A 21,245-nucleotide genomic window follows, 5' to 3' on the forward strand; every position below is an offset into this window, starting at 1 on the left:
GCCCCATTTCCAAACAAGGGTTAAACACCACTAAACACTTGTCTGACGACTCTATAATTTGCTTTCGATATACATTATACACACACACACAGAAAAAAAAACTTTTAAATGAATCGGAATGAATAATAATGTATAAAGAACATTTCTTTTCATGCCACTTTTCAATGGAACTCCTCCTCTGTACTTTTTATTTCGTAATTATCATTCAGCCGTTTGATTTGTCAATGCTATAAAGTGAATGAAGAGAGAGAGAGAAAGAAATGTTAAAAATAGCTGGTTGGAAAAGGGTTCTATTTTTAAATATAATTTTTTTTAATCGTTCTAAGCGAAAGCTTAAGAAAGAGGGTGTTCGTAGTAATTTCCGATTCATTTTCGCGTCTCTATTGGATGGATTACTGGCTGAAAATGCTCGAGAAGATTCATGAATGGGATCTATCTATTTCAGAGGGTTTTTTCTTCTTCTTGTAGAGAATTGCATGGATAGAGAGAGTAAGGCTCAGGTGCGTAGATTAGTTGTGGGGCCACTTCATTGATACGGATCACAATGGATGCACTCTTCCTGAATGCGCCACACCCCTTGGAATTTACTACCGACGGCAAAATTTGTAGTATTTCCTAAACTATCCCATTTATTTATTTTATTTCTGTGCCCTAAAATCTCAGAAACACAATTGTATTATGTTATGTAATAATAACTATTTATTTCTTTTTATTGGTGGCTACCGTTTCCACTTATTATTATTATCTTCTGTCGACTGGTTCCATAAAGTTTTAGTGTGTAATAATTAACGGCCGGATATGTATTGGTTTTCTTGAGATTTCGAAACTGAACAGAGAACGAAAGGAAGAAAAAAAAAATAAGAGCCGAACAGCATTTCCGATTAATTAAAATTTGTGTAATGACCAGAGGCAAGTATCTGAATGATAAAAAAACGTAGTATCGAGCAGGTGAATATATGTGAGTGAGTGTACGTATAAATATGTATTTGTGTGTATGTGTGTGCAGTGTAAACGGTCATTCGAGTTCTCACGATTCGAATCTCTCCACTCTCAAACACACACACACACACACATGTATTTATACACTCACACAGTCTCAATATTACGGAGTACCCAGACGGAGGCTATTCATTCATAACTATGCGCTTGGAGCGCGGTGGGGGAAAGTTGAACGAAAGACTGCCATACACTATTCAAGTTCTGACAAGCACAGGTGCGCTCAAAGTTTTACCTCTTTGTTGAATGCGCGTCTCGAAATCGGGAGAGAATCCGCCGAAACGTGAATGGAATGCGATGACCGAAAGAAAAAAGTGAGGAAAACCGTGTTTTCCGCCGAAGCTGATAATGGTGTATATAGTAGTAGCCTTCGAACCAGTGCCGTGTGTTCATCATCATCATCAACAACATCATGCGAACGAAAATCATCGCCCGGTTTTCGATTATCCGTGCAAACGACAGTAATAACAAAACTAATGTAACCGATGTGCAAACATAAATAAATATAAATTTATATTCTGCAAAGAATTATAAAAGAAACAGAAGGACACTTTATACATTTTAACTGTTTTGGTTACGTTATTTTAAGAAACACTTTAAATAGACGCAAGTGACTTACACTTTCCGAAAGGCGAATAAAAAACTTTACCCCGAAGAAACCAATTTGATGATGCTCCAAAGACTTATATTGTTTTACCACTCAATATAATTATATTTGTGCGTGTGCGTTGTTTTTGTGATATTATAATACAGTGTCGAAATTTATTATTATTATTACTATTTATTGTTACAACAAACAAACAAACAAACAGAAATAATCCGCTTATGGAATTCTTCAGTAATTGTCCAATTTGATGATTCCGTATCGTTGAGCTGGATGGACAAGGTTGTAACAATTTGTTTCTAAATGGAATAATAATTTCGAAGACAATGAGTTACAGCAGACGGTGCCCTTGTGTGTTGTGTTTCTGAAACGGACATTAAACGCGCATAAGTTTCATTTTATTTTTTTTCGTTTATTTTATTTTCGACATAAATCGTACTAAAACTCGTGTGCTCATACGTAAGTGGAAAAAAAAAATGAATGATTTCTAGTGATTTTTCTTAAGCAAACAAAAAGAAAATTATTAAAAGAATAAATCTAGTCACACATGTATATTGATTCTGTTGGACCCTACGTCGGGATGGGAATAAAAACAATGAAAGCGTTCAGTAGACAAAAAGGTAAAAATTCTATATAAATCAAATTTAAATACAAAAAAAATAAAATAAAGACAATGTTGATCACCTGTAGATTATTTAATGGCATGCTAGGTTTATGATTTGCAAAGGATACGTTTGTTGTTAGCTACCGTAGAGAATAAGGTTTTTTTTTTGTATAGAGTTCGTAAAGTAGTGCACTAATTTCGAAATAATAAGTATACTGAGGAGGTATATTCATTGATGTTAGTATACTTTGTCCCTCTTCTCTACTTCTCTTTTTTTTTGTCGGCACAAGGGTCCGCAAACATTCACCACCTGATGGTACCCATTATTCGATAATTGCGTTTATTTTGTACCTTTCTTGCTCACCCATTTCCGCACGACCGCACACATTTCACTGTTGCATCCTAACCCAATTTCCAATTATGAAAAAAAAAAAATATATATTAAATATCTTTTACATTTACACATGTAAATTTTTCAATATTAAATTAAAATTATTCAAAAAAAAGTCTGTTTTTCTCTCTTGTAAATGACGTTTGGATTATGTGACGTTTATTATCATAGAAATGAAATAAATCTCAGATTAATGGATTCGGTAAATATTTGGTTTGACAATAAACAAACTCGGCGAACGTCTATTGTTGATAAGTAGCGTAAAGTTTGGTTTTATTTGATTATTTTCGTTCGTAAGAATCATTTTTTATTTATTTATTGGGTGTTTTGCGCATTTTGGTGAAAGCACGTCGTCGTAAGTGGATGAGAAGAGACGCAGGTGCTTGGATCGAATCAATTCTTTCCAATTTTGAAATTGAATTAAGAAAAAATGTGATATAATGAAGAAGTTTTCCATTCATGAATACAAGAGAGTGAAATAAAAAAAAAAACTAAAATAGAAATACAATGCAATTTAGCGGCAATAAATTATCATAAATCAGATCACAAAAGATTTGGCTTTAATTAAATGGACTAGTTGCGACTTCATTACTCAAACTCGAGCGGCATACGGGTTTGCTCGTTAAGGCCCCAATGTACTCTCTCGCTCGGCTTCTTTACACATTTCAAGTGTTATTTAGCTTCTTTATTCTATTTGTTATTGTCCGTTTTTTTTCTCTCGTTTTGAGCACTAACTAGACAATAATGCTCTTGACACATATTATTAAGTTAGTCTCGTTTATTAAAATTGATCACTAATTACGAGATTCTCTGCTTCTTTCTTTCGGAGTTGAAGGGATCACGTATGCAGTTTCATGGCTGCAGAGTTACGTTTATTTCTGTGTCGCCGCGCGATTGTAGAAACTTGAAGTTGTGAACGGAAATTCTAATCCCAAAAATAAAAGTGGCTGCGTTTCCGCTTACGATAGGCTTCATTATGTCAACACAAAAATATTTGATCAAATCTCCTCTGGTTGTGTTCTTTTTTCGGTTTATTTTTCATCATTCCCTTTCCTCCGCGTCTTGACTACAGGGACAGAAAAGAAAGCGGCCCGATCTAAACTTTAAACAAACTGACAACCTTACATAATCTGGTTCATATCTGACATGATCTTTTCTTTATATGTGTACACTATAGTTTTTTTTTCTTCTATATAATCTTATAATTACACCACGTGACGCGCCACGCACACACCATCCTAACAGCAAAAAAAGCCCTTCTGTTTATTTCCCTTTTGTAACGTGTTTCCGTGCAAAGTGTAAACGGATACATTCGATTCCTCTCTCATAGTTTCCGTCAATAATTTCGTTGTTTTATTGCTACTGTTCAGATGATGATCCTCCTCCTTTATTTATAGCTTCTATCTGAAAATAATAGCGCGTTGCGTGCACTTTAATAATATTAGTTCACAATCGCCGCTTTAAGTGTATTACAAAAAAATGCGTACGAAAGACGCATCTGGTTTAATTGAAAAAACGAACAGTTTAAAACTAGTTTCGTGAAGCTACTGTGAACATCATTTCAATTACATCTCAAAACTTACAATCTCTTCTTCCATGAGCATCATTATAATACACTACGTTCGTAATACAATTTAGCTACTGCATTTTAAGAAAACTTGTCGGATAACTGAACAATTTACAAATAAATAATTTCATAAAATATTCATTTCTAAAACTGTTCATTTATATAGTTTTATTTCTAATATATGTTTTTTTTTTCACTTGAATTTTGGTATTATGAGAAGAAAATGTGTTAAATCCAAAAAATATAAACTAAATAATTTAAAATTTCATTAATGTAAATTGTATTAAATTTTGTATTAATTGGAGAAAGTTTATTAATAAACTATTTAAATTTAAACTAAAAATTTTCAAAATCCAATTTGAATCAAATTTTATTAATTTTGGTATTATTTGAAGAAAATGTAATAATAAACATTTTGAATAATTTTCGGATTTAAGTTTTAATTAATTATAAAATTCCAAAAATATTTGAATAAGCGAATAAATTTAAACTAAATCATTTAAAAATATCATTAATGTAAATTGTATTAAATTTTGTATTAATTGCAGAAAGTTTATTAATAAACTATTTAAATTTAAACTAAAAATTTTCAAAATCCAATTTGAATCAAATTTTATTAATTTTGGTATTATTTGAAGAAAATGTAATAATAAACATTTTGAATAATTTTTGGATTTAAGTTTTAATTAATTATAAAATTCCAAAAATACGTTTTAAATCTAATGCTATATTCATTTTACATAAACTTTAGAATTTCGAAAAGAAAAAGCAGAGAAAATAAATCAAAATCGAATGAAATTAATGCAAATTTTATTCATTTTGTAAACGGACGGCGTTCACAAAATTTATTGAAATTGTTATGTATTTTAAACTCCAATTCTCACATAATTATAATATGTCACCGTGAATATGCAAATACTTAAATATTCCCACGGACGAAATTTATGCGTAAATAATGGAAAAAAAATGATGATTTGACTCAATTATTGTTATTTAATTTAGATTTATGTTATGCGGCGATAAATTCCTATTAGTTAGTTTTATCGTTCTTCCGATTACTTCCCACATGCCACAGTTTTGTATATTCATTTTGTTGTTCTTTTTTTTTATTACGAATCTCGTAAATGTTTTACAGCAGCTTAATTACAATAATTTAATCTTCGGAATGTCCCAATCCGAACGACAATTTCGGTGACTTTATTATGACTAGTTTTTTTTTAATTTTCAATTTGCATCCATTCCCACGACTTTTTCGATCATTTCCAATGCGTAACTGTCGATTTTTGTTTGTTTATTTTTCATTTATTAAATTTTATTTATGAATAATCATGTCTGCGTATCAGGATTTTTCCCATAAATCATGTAGTTTAAACAAAAGCAGAATGGAAATTCCCCATTTACTATTTGTAATATATTTATATATTGTGAGAGATAAGTATGTTTTCTTTAATTAATGTAATTTAATTAAATTGAAATTTACATATTGATATGTTTAAATCTGTATTTGAACTATACTTGAGATATTAGCCTAGTTTTTCGTTGAATTGAAGGGCCCGCAATTGCAGCGGTGTAATAATTAGTGGGTAGCTTATATTAATTGATTACCGGATGTAGTAGCTGTAATATGGCCTTGAAGACTAACTTAGATGAAGTATTACTTAAGGGAGCACTCGTGTTGCATTACCACTCGTATCTAATAGACATTTATGCTGGCTTCTTCCGAAAGTTTTATGAATGAATTTTTTCTTAAACGCCGCGACGCAGCGGCTTTACGTATCATCATCATCATCATCACTTGAGAGAAGAAGCGTTTTTTTATTTTGTTTCAACCTCGTCCCACGATTACGCAGATAAACTAAATTTCTATGTACGCGATGAATAATAAAAACAGTAGTAATTAAAACGTTAAGCGAATTATTAGCAATGAGCGAAACATTTCGTGGAGAAACGCAACTGAATTGCCAACAATTGTAATTGACATGGACCGAGTAATTAATTAATAATTACAGTATTTAGTAAACAAGATCAATTAGAGCGAATGAAAGGAGGAGGAGGAGGAGAAGGCACAAGGTCCGCGACTTCTAGATACTGATTTTCTTTCAAATCCAGTGTAGTTGGAACGTAGTTTCTGTTCATCGTGTGACAATTTTTCATGGAGCGGCGACGGCCCTCTGAAATGTTTCATAATTAGAGTGAATAATTTTAATAGAATAATTTGAAGCGTTAAATGTTACTTCCGTCGTAACTTATTATAACTTATAACAAGTTGTATGAGCTCAGTCTGCCGCTGCTGCTTCAACATTCTCCGTACATAATTCCTCTTATTGAATCATCTTGATCTTGATTTTTGATGCTCATGTATTTTAGTTAACGTTTAAATTCGTTTTAACTTCGTACAGTCAATTAAGAAATTACTCATTATATAACATTCAACAATCACCGAAAAAACTTAAGTAAATGAATTATCTTGATCACGATTTTTCAATTCTAATTTATATTAACTTCATATAATCAGTTAAGATATATAACGTTTAAAATTTACAACAAAAAAAAACTAATTTTCTTGAATCATCTCGATGCTTATGTTAACGTTTAAATTCCTATTAAATTCATGCAGTTAAGAAATTAGTGATTATATAACATTAAAAAAATCATGAAATTCCCAAAAACAATAGTAATTTTATTGAATCATCTCAATATCGATTTTGATTTATTTTAATTAACGTTTAAATTTGTCTCATTTGTTAATTGGTTATGCAATTAAGATTTTTTTTATTCTTGTTTTACAGCAATCTGTCTGAAGAAAACAGTTTCAGCTTATTGATAGCTTTTAAACCATTAATGATTATAGAATACTTAACAATCATTAAAATAAGTGATTTTAACCAAATTTGGATACTGCTATAATTATGTATTGTAATCGCTAAGGGTGTACGAGATTGCAGATTTGAAGAAAAAAAAAACGACGGTTGAGGTGATTGTGCCAATTAATGAAGGATGGCTGCGGCAGTAATCGCAATAAGAAGAAAGTACAATTAAAGTAAATTAATAAGTCATAAGCAGCTGTTAATGTCGCATTCGTGGTGTGGCACCTGCCTTCCATGTGGTCATCGGCTACACGACCCGACCTAACTTTACATCAACTTCACCCAAACCCGATGTACGCGCATAACGCGTATGTACATCGTGAGATATTTATAGTCCTTCTTCTCCTTTTTTTCCTCTCTTCTTTCATTCCTCATCAAAACATCCATCCGCCCCTGCTGTTGCTGCAAGAAAAGGGGTGCTTCGAAATGCTCACGAAAGGGTTCCCCATTTAGAAACACATCGTCGGTTTAGTAGTATTTAGACTACATCCACTTCAATTTATGGCCATATTTCAATTCTTCTTTTTTTTTTTTTAATATTTTTGTTTTCATTCTTTTTGCTGTGTGTAATGTAATAAAACGATGCGTTGCGTGTCTCCCGTTTTTTTTGCAATTAGTATAAACGCCGAAGATTGTCTGGCGCTTTAATTAATATGCTTTTGCTGATAGAAAAAGAGAAACATTTAATGTGTACGAAGAGAATCTGTAACCTGAGGAATTTGCATGCGTTCTGGCGTGCCGTGAAGTGCGACTACCACGAAATGACTATAAATAATGATTTCACAATCTCAGACATATCATTTCGTTTTGTAAATTATATATAATATTAGCACTTATTTCATCAACAACATTATTAATTGCTTTAACTAAAACTTTTCAGAAGTTAATTTGAATATTACCATGCAATTCTAAAAATGTACAGCTATACCTCGCACAGTGCGCTTCGATCAGTACGATTTCACTTTATTACTTCTAATCAAATCAAATTTAAGTAAATTCAGTCCTCGATTAATACGGTTTCAATCAGTTTGGTTTATTGACTAATTTACACGGTTTTACATTCAAAAAGTTACAATTTCGATTTACACGTTTTTCTCAAGAATCTATCTACCGTGAAAATATAGTTTTTTTTTTAAATGAGATAAAGTTCATTTAATTATGGTTCAATTTATATAAGAAATAATAAGCTACATATTTCAATTAACAATTTTGCGATTGAAATAATAATCTATAGTTTATTTTAACAAAGCAACAGTACATCAAGTTCTAGGAATCCCTTCCTCGATGGACTGGAAATATTTCTGTAATATTTCGTAAACCTGTTGCGTAAGCGTGTCCGGCCGCAATGGTTCAATTTCTTAATAATCCTCAACATCGGGTTTATATAACTGATTGTATGTGATTACATTTACGACTTCGCTGTATATTAAATGCTTATATAATTCATTACCTGCCCCACAAAAAAAAAATAATATCAACATTGAAATAAACTAAAGTCATGTTTAAAACTTGTAATGGTCATGTTGCTTTTGATCATTAAGTGTTCCAGTTTATGATTCGTTTTGTGTTTTTATGTGTATTTTGTTGAAGCCGTAAACTAGGCAACGGTTTTGCGAAAGCCACAATGGCGGCAGGTGTATTCATTAAGAAGTAAGACAAAAATTTCGTTCTTAAAATAGACCTACATCGTGTATAAATCAATCTAGTTTATTTTTTTTTTGTTTCCTCTTTTCTTACTCGGATCGGATAGGATCAGACCAACTTTCCAGTCGTTAATTGCCCCCACGTCGATGGGGGTAGCGGCCACATCATAATAGAAATAGAATTTTTATATTTATAGTAGACTTTCGTAATGAAATGCTCGAGGCACCTGTCTTTGGAAAAAGAGGCACGTGCCATCTGCCAGGTTATCATAAATACACCTTACACAATCTCTCTTTCGCTCTTAGATACGCACCACCAACAAATATATATATATATGAAACCCTCGATAAACGGAACGGAACTACACGACGATTTACCATTTCGCATTGTAGTCTCAATTTCAATATTTGTTAAGCGGTAACCTTCTGATCTAAGTAAAAAAAAAAATTTCATTTGTTAAAATTATCCAATAACTGACACATATTTATATGTTAAATTAAATGCTTAAAGTGTAGTAACTGTACAAATTCCAGTTACAATATTTTAGATTATAAAATTTTAGTAAAAATACTGATTCACTAAAAAAAAATGTTGACTAATCCTATTAAAAGTACATACTAGATTTTAAATCAATAACAACAAAATTATAAAATTTTCATATAAAATTAGTATTTTTATAAAGAAATTTATGTATTTCAAGATCATATTCAGTGAATAAGTTAATAATTTTAATGGAATAATGGGATTCGGAAGTACTTAACATTTTATTTCATAATTTTTTTTATTTCGCAAGTAATTTTTTTTTAAATAAACTATTCTTTTACTTTATTGAAAATAGAATTATTATTGCCCTTTGGCCAGCCTATTAGTATATATATTTTTATTGTATGTTAAAATTTGTTTATGTATAAATTGTACTTTTTTTTCTCTTCTTCTTATGTATCGATGTTTGGCCAATAAATTATTATTATTTATTAGAATTATTAATGTGATTCTATTCATTGCTAAAAGTATTAGTTTAGATTCACGCATTTCATTTTGTACTTTTACTAAATCATAGATGAACATTTATGGATTTACTAGTTGATGTTAACATTTAATTGGTTGTGAATACATTTATTTTTGAAATTAAGAATGTTTATACATTGATTAGTAAATGTATACATTTACTGAGTTCTAAAGTGTGAACAAATAAATTATGATCTGAATTTGTGTGAAGTTATAAGTAATTTCGATTAGAATTTATCGAGTAATTGATGTTTTTTTGTTCTGCTATAACTTGAAAACTGTCTGTATTTGCATATAATGGTAGTTGCCATCACCTTGTTGTGTTGTGTTGCTGCAAAGTTACGTACGTACGTATAAATATAATAATATTAAAGAACGTCGTCAAAAAATAATGGGATCACGTTTTCTTTGAAGCATTGTTTGACCGCAATGGCAGCAGGGTTATATGTGAGTGTGCAATAATTATAAAAAATCGATTAGCCACGGTTCGTTTTATTGTGAGTTTTGCGTTTCCGAGAATATTATTTCGGAGTGGTAAAGATAATTAGCATGAAATCAATTTTTAGTACTATCTGAAAATAGTTTTCCCAGGTGCCGTTTACCGATCGTAAAGCTATAAGTGCGCCATGGACCCAGAAGTATATATCGAGTATTATTAGCAACTGCCCATTATTGTGTGTTCCAGCTCTTACTAAACCACATCTTGTATAGACTATATTTTTTTTTTGCAATAATTGCAAGTTTTTGGAAACTTTATACTCAAACAACGCCAATTGATAGATTTTAAATTTATTTATGTCGAAGAGAGAAGACAGTTTTAAAAGTATGTTGGAGTTCAAGTTTATAGGGAAGACACATACGTATAGAGAGAAGAAGAAAAAAATTGAGTATTTGTGTTTAGTAATCAAAGCGTGTTAACAAACATGGCGTACATAAAGGCGCGGGCACGAGTCCAATACGTGAGGTCCACCTACGACACGTCTTCACTGAATTCTCTCTCCTGCGCTCAACGGCCTATGACTATTTAGTTTTTTGTTTTTTTTTTTTTAATCGTGGGTGTTTTCCTTTCCATCGATATATTAAAATTCAAAAATATACTCTCGTACACACGACACAACCGAATCGTTCACGTTACAAATGTTTCCATTTTATTTGTGCCTTCATCCTCGCCTATACATTTCTTTTTTTTATCTCTCTCTCCTGTTCTGTTTGACATGCTCTCCTCTTGAACGTTCCCAACCCGAACTCATTAGTGTCACAGGCAAAAGTATTTAAAGCGCGCGCGGTCCCAAAAGAAAGTAATTAGTTAAAACAAACACATAACGCTTGTTCTTTTAATTCGTATCCTCTCCGATACGTCAATTATGTCATTTCAGTAAAACACTACAAATTGCTGATAATTGTATTTTATTTATTTTCTTGTTTTTTTTTTATCACAAAACATTAATTGTATAATTAATTTGAACGAAACAACAGGTTAATGATTAAACGTTGCGTAATATTTTTTTTAGCGTGAAGGCTATAAATAGTTTTTCTTCAATTGATTAAATTTAACGTTGACGCCGTATTATTATTATTATATCGGTGGCATGTGCCAAACACATTTCATATGCGACAAGTGTATCCAACTACTGTCTGCAAATACTTACGCATGACTCGATTATTCGTTTTTTTTTTATTGTAACTAAATATACAATGTTTCATTCATGCCATTCATTATATACGCTCAGCTATTTTCCTTCGATTTTCATATTATTATTGGTGCTATTAAAATTTTCGTTCGAAAATCTTCAAAGGATGAACGTTCAAAAACGTATTTATTTTCGTAGACTTTATGAAATCCCACTTTTGAGCCTTAAAGGCGTCAACGTGCGCCCATGTATATATACGTAGCGATACAAATGTTTATTCATTAGATGAGATGAAAAATCTACCTCTCTTCCTCGACAAATCTAAATAAATCGAAATTATTTTGCTTTCGTAATATTTTTATGTAATTCTGATGGGTTTTGTTTTTTTGCAGATATCCCGACGCAGGTACCGCCACTGACGCCGGGAACGAACAAGACCATGGCAGAGGCGCTCAAAGCGTCTTTCGCGTCTTGGGAAAAGGAACAAATCCGACTTAACATTACCAAAGGTATGTAAACATTTTCTCTCTTTCTCTTCTCCTTCTTTTTTTCAGTTCCAGTCTTTTTGTTCTGGCACCAACCTGACGCCAACATCTCCACTCCGCCGTAGATTAAATCATTAGCATTCTTAGCACCGAAAAACGTATAGCACCGCATCCATCATATTCATCCGCATGTAATCCCTCCGCGGTTTTAGACGTATTTTAAATTTAGCGAAATTCGCACACGAATTACTCAAAGTTGCAAAGACAAGAGAGTGAGAAAGAAAAAACATCATCGCATGTCTTAAACCGCAATCATTTCAAGCTAAAATAACGAATAAACAAGTTTTCGTATGGTGAAAGTGGTGAATGATAATTGCGATAATTAATTAAATCCGAAGGAAAATGTTCCCACAGTCTTTTTATTCGTTTACGTTTATTTTCGCCGTCTCTGAAAAACCGAACGAATATGTATGTACGCTCAATTAAACACCTTAATGTATTCGTTATCAATTGAGTAGTACCCGATAATTCGTCGTTTCGTTTAAACGATTCGTATTAGCATGAGTTACTCTACTCAACTCAACTCAACTCAACTAAAGCAATATGAGTAAATCACGTGAAAGTGATTATATATTTTTTTTTATATACTTTCTTTTCTTTTTTTGATATTACTCACTTTATCGCGCATTGTTTGGACGGAAGGGTGAAGGCCTGCTAATAGCTTCTGTAATATTTCAAGATAAGATGGATTTAGAAAACTTAATGTTCCGAATTCGTAAAACCATTCCGGTGGGTTCAGATTAGATCTAGCTTCTTATTTTTACTTTTCTTTTCGTTTTACTATACGAGAAACCACTCGGAAGAAATCTAACAATGGATGATGTGTATCTGTTAATTTGCCTGTTGCATGCCACGGATTGTTTTACAATTACTACTGTTCGGGGGTTGCCAGATTGCCAGTTTTTTGTTTTGTTTTGTTGGTTTCGTCTCGCTCGTTTCGGGGTCGCAATTAGGACTGTTGGATTTGGTGGGAAAGAGGGGGAGAGATCGGTCAAACACCGGAAACAATCAGATAGGCGCGGGTCAGCGAAAGTTTCCGCTTCTATTGAAAACCAACTAAGTGTAACACTGCAGTTTCCGTTTTCGTTTTTCAAATTGCGAAATGTCGACGTACCAACCGAAATATTTAATAATCGTCTTTTTTTTTTAACAAAAGACATTTAGAAATAATTAGTTTTATAATTTCTTTATTTATTTTAACACTTTTAATTGTCTGTCTAATAAATTATGAAAAATTGAACAATTTGAAACTCGAAAAAAAAAACATGAGCAAAAGTACATGATATTTAGATCAATTATAATCAAAATTTACATTACTTTCTAATAAGAAATATTAATACGCTCGAATTTTGAAATAATATGTTGAAACTCGAATAAAAAAAATCGGTTTTCAAACTCGAAAAAAAAAAGATTAATTATATTTTGATGAAAACTTTAGATCAATTTTAATCATTTCTTAATAAGAAATTTGAATCGAACCAATTTCTAAGTAAAATCATCATTTACATTTTTTTCTGTCAATGAGTATAAATTAAATGAGAGTTGTTGATTTCACACTAAAATAAAGCTTGTATTGATATTGTTAATAAAAAAAATAGTTTATTTCAATTATTTCTTATGGTTGAAATTGAAATTGTACTCGAAAGTTGAACAATTTGTACCTGAATCTGTTTGTATTCGATTTTCAAAGATCAAACTATTTGTCTGACTATATTTTTTTTTTGACTGTGAGTTATAATTAAATGTAAGACGCTTGTTAAACGTTAAATCTCCTTGAACGTTTTATGGTCGAAGATTCACTACTTGACTGTTTACATATTGAAGTGTACAGTTTTTTCAGTCAATGAGTTTAAACTAAACTAAATGAAAGATGCTTGTTTCACGCTAAAATAAGGGTTTATTAGCTGCAGTAGTTAAGGTATTTTATTCGTCAATAAAGTAGATCCTGGTGAGTTTGAACTAATTACTTTCATGGTTGGTCGTTGAGTTAGTGTCCGCAATTTCACGCGATTTCGTTTTATACGTGTAGTCTCCGCATGTAAAACGACGTTATGCGTTTCTTTCTTTCTTGTTGCTGTTGTTGTTGTTGTTCGGGCTGGATTTTGCAGAAGGTTTTCCAAGAGAACATCCGAGGTGTGATTGTGCTTGTATGTGTGTGTGTGTTGCTGCGTACGAATGTGTTTGAACAAAGGAGGTCCGTTGCGAGGGATTTTATTTGCTAATATAACGCGCAGAGCACATCGCAACTCGAATATATATGAATTCAGCGATGCGTGGTGCTTGCTCTCCCAGCTCTCTGAAAAAAAGTCAGTAATATACACGTGGGCGTAATAGAGCGTCCACAATTGGAGCTCACTGGACCATGCAGGACTGTATCAAAGTAAAAATCTGTAATTACTGGTACACGAACAATGGCATCATAGCTCAAAGCTTTTTTCAATATGAACGAACATACGTACGTTCATACGAACGGCCGGCATGTATGTATGTAGCCACTCTTCTCAGATCGCGAACGGTACATTTTTAGACGCGCTTTTATATATATATATATTTCGAGTTCCGAAACAAAAACAAAAGCAAATAATAAATGGATAATCCTTTGAACGCGGCGCGCATCCAAAGTGACCCGTTGTGGGTCACACCGGCCGTCGGACACACATTCATTCGAGCAGAATTTCGCCAATAAAAAAAAAGGGGGAAAAGAGTAAAACGAAAACAAAACTCAAATGAAGACCTGCGTCCGCTTAATATTCCACCTGTCTAGTATCTGCCGCATAACTCCACGCACGGACTATAATATATTTATTCCAAATACTGTAACACTAAAATACAAATTATCTAAAATCGATACAATGATTTCATCCACGAAAATACGTTATATCCAATATAACAACAACTAAGTTTTATTTTCTTTCATTTACCAAAATAGAAAGTCCATGACCATTTACTTCGATTTCCTGGAAGTGCCTAATTATTAATTAATTGCGTTGGTCTCTTTTTTTTTTTCATCTAACTTCTTCTCGTAGAGGAGAGAGAGAATGAGATTGAAATAGAGACTGTAAGCTCCATACATAAACACTATACTAATTAGCGCATTTATTGCACTGGGAAGTCCTTATTCTGCCACTAGTTTCTCTCCGAAGCTAAATTAATGTCACCGCCTGCTTTTTCATCGTTTATCGTCTATTCGGAATCAGAAAACTCTCCTCGATTGTGCCACCAACGATATTAAAAACCGAGAACACTCTATATCACCATTTACCACTTCTACTCGCTAATTAACGAGCTCAATAATAATTGCATACAAATCTAGTATTATTTATTTTCGATGTATTAACTTTGCAATCGTCGTGTGAAAACTCTTATTCATATACATCGCATAACGATGACTGAATGCAATACGAGATTAACAAAATGTTGATTGTTTTTCAATTTTTACAATAGAAGTATTAAGTATCGCGCAGTAACAAATATATGAGCAAAAAAAGGATAAACAAAAGTTTTTGTACAAGGTGTCGGTTCGAATTTATCTCGGAACCGATTTCCATGTTCTTTAATATTTTAAAGGCAAACAAAAACCAAGCGTCTGGACTATTTGTACGACCATCACAATGTACACACCGGATCAAAAATGCCGCTGCTTTGTTTACCCTTTTGAACGAAGAGAGAGAAAAAAAGAGCAAGACAATGGAGAGGAGAGGAAAAAAACATAATGAGTTTTGTGTCATTCGCAATTAAAGTTTACAATTCAATCTTCGTTTAATTTGGAAATTCAACTTTAGTTTAGTAAGAAAATCTAGTTGTTTTTGTTGATCAATTAATAAAATAAATTTACTTTATTTGTATGGAACGGAATTAATTTATTTGGTGAAATGAGGTCAAATTTTATACAAAAATGTTGAAAAATAAATACATTTTTTCTTTGTTAATTAATGTTCTTTAGCTTTTAATTAAAATTGAAAGTAAAAAATTAACTATTAATAATTAATATAAAATATTGTTATAAATGTGGATTATATCTAGAATTACGTTCGTATTTAAAGTAAAAATGTAATAAAAAGGTGTACGCAAATAGAAAACTCTTGATGGGTTGGGACAACTGAGATTTTTTTGTGCCGATAACAAAACGAAAATAAACCGCCCCCCTATTAATACAAGCATTTGAAACGTTGATGTTAACTCTTTCGTGTAGAAGATAAACTAGGGGTCTTTAAATGCTTAATTTCGAGAAGACTTCTACAAAGTGTTCGTGCAGTCGATTTTCCGTTTTGTAGCAGTGGATCGCTTTTTAGAAAAGTTTCACATTATGAAACTCGTTTCGTTTCGCTAACGAAGCTCCTGACGTCATTTCGCGCGAATTATGCATATGGGTGTAATATATATTAAACGGGGTTCCCCGAATTGCTTTTTCATTCGTTTACTGGACTTTGCAGATCATTGTTTCAAAGCGAGCCAGGCCAACAATATGTACATGCATCTTGCACTAAGGCCTTTCCACACCTATTGAGCTTTTTCTGCGCGTGTAAATCACATTCGTGACTTGTTTAATTGACATTGCCTCAAGTCGATGCACATACATACTCATACTCTCACACATACAACTCGACACGCCACCTCTGTGAACTTTAAAGTTCCATTCATTACGATCTTTCCGTTTCCGTCCGTCACATTATTTTCAACGTTTAGCACAAGTTATTGGAATTACTAAAAATTTGGTTATTTACTTTTCGATTTTACGGGAGGAAATAGTTTCTCCAATCGATTCATTCGGAGAGGAAATAAATTCGCGAAGATATTGATGGAGGGTGCGATGAATTCCGTGCGGGGGGGTGGAAATGGCCCAGCCCAAATCGTATTTATCAAGAAACAATTTCCTAATATTTCTTCGCGTTCCAAACGTAATGCGATTTTCCTGCAGAGCAACACCTATGAGCAAATCCATAAATGGATTTTCCATGTAACTTCTTGGCGTTACCTTTCTTTATTACGCAACGTGTTTGTTTATTCTAGTTTGTTTAATTACACGATGGTTTTTTTTTTATTGTTTTTTTGCAGATCCTCGTAACTGGACGGAAAGCCATGTGTCCCACTGGCTGCAGTGGGCGACGAAAGAGTTTTCTCTCGAGGGAATCGCCCTCCACCAATTCCACATGAAAGGCAAAGATATTTGTGCAATGGGAAAGGATGCTTTCCAGGCCCGGGCTCCAGCTTTCGTCGGTGATATTTTATGGGAACATCTGGAATTACTGCAGAAAGGCAAGTTATTATCTTATTTATTTCCTTTAATTCGTCCATGCATTAGTTTAATAGAAGCAAAATACATTTTTGTTTTGTGTGTGTGTTTTGTTTCGTATAGAGCAGAACGGTCTGAAAATCGTGAATGATACCAATTATTTGGTTTACTCAGCATGCAATGCATGCCATCTGATAAAGTACTTAGAAAATACTTGCGTTTTGTTATTTCGCGTTTCATAATTGTTGTATTTATTAAGGCTTAATATGTACCTACGTGTTTTTCGTTGTTATTATCATCGTCTGCTCGGTGTGTTTTCGCATTATTACGCCCGATATCATCGTTTATCTTGTGGGATTTCTGCAATTGCTGAATCGAGCGTCGATTTAACATGTGGAAAATTCATTCATATACACACAGCAGCAGCAACAGCAGCAGAAGCTCTCCACTTCATAAATCACTTTTATAGCTTTCTTAGAGGCGGCAATTACTGGATTCCACCATGAATGGAACTTCATTATCATATTATTTTGTTCGTTCCTTCTTCCACAACTCTTCCACCGCATTCTATTTTTATTTCATTTCGTATTCTTTTTACTTGCAGATGTTGAACGGGAGCGGACTATAGCCTCGGCGAATCATACGCACATATATGACTCCATGTGTGTCCCAGATTTGGGAACGTTCCTCGAGTATAACCCGTCCGGTGTTATGCTCGGCATCGACAGGAAGCCAATAGTCAACCCCGCGCAACCCAACACTCCCACCCCCGGCACACCTGCCCCGAACAACAATAATTTCATGGAGGGTGAGTTTTCGTTTTGTGCAATTTTTCCTTCCACCCGACAACTCGAGTACTTGTTTTATATACACTCGTCTCTGCAAAACAATTAGCATAAGAACCAGTTTTTATACAACAAGTACGCGCCTTTCGCTCTCTGCTCTTTTTTTTTTCTCTCTCAACTTAAATCATCGAACCATATCTTCATTGTAACTCCTCTCTCTCTCTCATACTCCTTACACAAGCAAATATTGCGCGTTGCGAATTTCATAAAATATTAATATTAAATAAATAAATTACAATAAAAATCAATTCCATTATTACACTCTTCGCGTTACTAAAAAAATTGCAATTTTTTGTTATCGAGAGAGAAGATCAGGATTATTCGTAATGGATGAAAAACGATATGTTATTGTTACAATGCAAACAAGATTTCAATGTTGAATATTAAATATTTGCGCAATTGGAAAACGCAAATGAAATACAGAAGAAAAAAATGTATATGATCGTGGCTCAATAATAATGTTCGCAAACTGCTGTTTGTTTTGGTCGACGAAGCCCGATTCTCTCTTCATTTCGTGTTTTTCATTGTTATTATTTTTATTGTTTGCGGATTTTCGCCTGTTCTTCGCGTGTTTTCGTAATGGCGCACAGAAGATCCGCCCAGCTTGTCATATGTGTGTATGTGTGTACAATTCGCGATTTATGAAAGATGAGTGTACTTGTGTGTTTGCTTGAGTGTGTATGTGTATTATTAGCTTGCGTAATTATAAACGAGGCACATCGTCACGCTGAAGTATTCTGAAAGTTACTGTTACCTAATCTAGGTTAATATGTTTGGGGTCTTCGAGTGCTAAAGCTTTATTATTCCCTCATATTCGAGGTGAGAATGATGAGCGTGATTTTCCATCGATTTGTCTTATTTTTTTCATGATTTAACGTCTCTTTTGAATGATGCAATTTGCGAATTATGATAGAAAAACATATATAAACGCTGAAGTAAATTTCGTAATTATGATGCGTCAAATGCGATGGGATTAGGTCATAAACGCAATGGAACAATTGCGAATTATTTAACAAACAAAACAAATAAATGAAATGTGGAGGAGTGTGCGATGAAGATGATGCACGGCGGGCGGAAGGCAACGGACCGGTCAATCTATTTCATATGTGTGTTGTCGAGGATGGGTCTGATAGTGAAAGTTAGATAAGGAGTCCCGAGTATTGCACATTCTGCAAGAACACGCGGCCGCCCGTCTTTTCGGACATGCTTCGCTTCCAACAATGCCAAACACTCTCTATTCTTTTATTTAACCATAAACCACACAATCCGACAATCGGTCTGATTCTGACGCACAAAAGCACATACGTTTCCGATGCCCGAATGCTGAAGAAGTGCACCGTCGAGTCTCTCCCGAGAAACACACTTCGCCGCGTATTTTCGTACACCTCACACCTGCAACAAATATGTGATTTGTGTTTAGTTTAAATTAACAGTTTTAACCTTTTTTTCCTTATTGGAGTAACGCAATGGCATTAGTTTATACAGGTTTGTACTCTACAGTTTTTCAATTCCATCGTAACAATTACTTGTAAATTATTCTATATTTAGATTATTTCATTCAATTCATTTATTTAAGAAATATATTGATCAAAGTTTGTTTCAAATTGAGTTAAAATTTGGGTGCGTCTTATGGTCCGAAATATGTTTTCTTTTACTAAAAACATTTTTAGACAAAGAACATTAATTTATATATTTTAATAACAGGACGTGGTTTATATTATGCAACTGTCTGTGTTTTTTTGTTGTTGTTCTTGTTGCTTGCTGCAATATACGAAAAATCTAGAAAGCTTTTTTATTTTTTTTTATAATTCGGTATACGAAATAAATAATTAATTATGATTTGCCTGTTGCGCGATTTATTTTAGGTCACAATTTACGTAACCGCCTCACGCATTCATTTAATTATCATTTTGAAAATTAAATTAATTCTGTAATAAAGTAATCAGTATTATTTTATTATACCATTAATATTTTGCAATAATTATTAAATGTAAAAATCAAATAAAATTTTTATTGTGTAAACCTATTGAAATTTGTTTAGTCACGAAAAAAAATTGAAATTTTCAGTACGATTTTCTACTTTCAATAATCAAAAAGCGTAAACAAAAAAGTTGCAATGTGCATACGTATAAATAAATTAGATTTTTTTAAAACAAATTATTTCGAAAATTGAATTTTTTTATATTATTTTAATTATTATGAAATTCAATAATTTCAAATAAAATACTTATAGCAATTGAAACAAAAGATCTCAATACATTCTTGTAGTTTCAACAATTTTTATTTGAAAAAGTTTAAAAAGAAATGAAGTTTTCAGTATTATTTTAATTAAACAATTGTCTTCGTATAATTATTAAATTTAATAATTGAAGAAAAAAAATCTCAATGTGTATGCATATAAATATATTTGAGTCCTTTAAACCTATTGGAATTTTATTGGTAATCCATTGTTGTAGTGACACCAAAATAATTAAAAGAAAAAAAGCTTTGTTTAAAGTTATTTCACGTCTAGCTACGTACCTATTGTCTCCCTTATAAGGGACTCGAAATATGTCTATGTCTGGATGTGTTTGACTCAAATAAAGTTCTTATTTTTTTCTAGTAATAAATATTATACAAGCATTCAAATTAATTTCATAAATATAATGAAAATTCATATTCACATAGAAGATTTTCTTAAAAATTAAATTGTTAAAATTAATAATTTATTTGTATATAATGTATTTTTCTTGTAATATTTGCATTCTTCTTTGAATATACAGTGGAACCTTAACGAGTTTAATCCGTTCCAAAATTTCGGATTTTCACTTCAAAAATACACATAATATGTGTATAAAAGTAATCCGGGACTTCTCTTCTCGTTACTCTTTATGCGAAATGCTCGTTTTGCGAGGTTCCAGTGTATTTGTTAAAAACAAATGTGTGAATATATGATAGATATTCATATTAATTAAATTGATTAAAATTGTAAATTAAAAATTCTTTTGTGAAAAATGTTTTTTTCTTGTAATTTTTAGTTTATTGAAATTTCCTATATTTGCAATAATATTTTCATTCTTCTTGAAATATATTTGTTAAGAATTGTGTATTCAAACAAATGTAGAATTTTGACTATAGCAAATATGTGATGCCACGTTGTTAAAATTTGTATTGAAATTATCTGTTTTTACGTAAGAAAAGAAAAAGTTGGTACAGGATAAATATTAAGACGAAATATAAGTTTATTGCAAAAGTAAACACTTTTTTTTTATTGTAGGATGAAGAAAAACTAACTTACAAAAAAAATGATGCGAATGTAATTGTAATTATA

At 32.2% G+C, this 21,245-nt stretch overlaps 1 protein-coding gene across 1 annotated transcript in view; it reads left to right on the plus strand.

Moving 5' to 3' along the window:
- Positions 1-21,245, plus strand: part of LOC108557280 (ETS-like protein pointed) — a 107,574-nt gene that overhangs the window by 74,089 nt on the left and 12,240 nt on the right. Inside the window, exons 4-6 of the mRNA XM_017913726.1 lie at positions 11,705-11,821; positions 16,913-17,113; positions 17,695-17,898. Coding sequence (XP_017769215.1) covers positions 11,705-11,821; positions 16,913-17,113; positions 17,695-17,898 — 522 coding nt within the window. The remainder of the gene's footprint in view (positions 1-11,704; positions 11,822-16,912; positions 17,114-17,694; positions 17,899-21,245) is intronic.

Source organism: Nicrophorus vespilloides, unplaced genomic scaffold (genome assembly GCF_001412225.1).
Source record: "Nicrophorus vespilloides isolate i.1.1-1 unplaced genomic scaffold, Nicve_v1.0, whole genome shotgun sequence".
In the NCBI taxonomy this organism is placed as follows: domain Eukaryota; kingdom Metazoa; phylum Arthropoda; class Insecta; order Coleoptera; family Silphidae; genus Nicrophorus; species Nicrophorus vespilloides.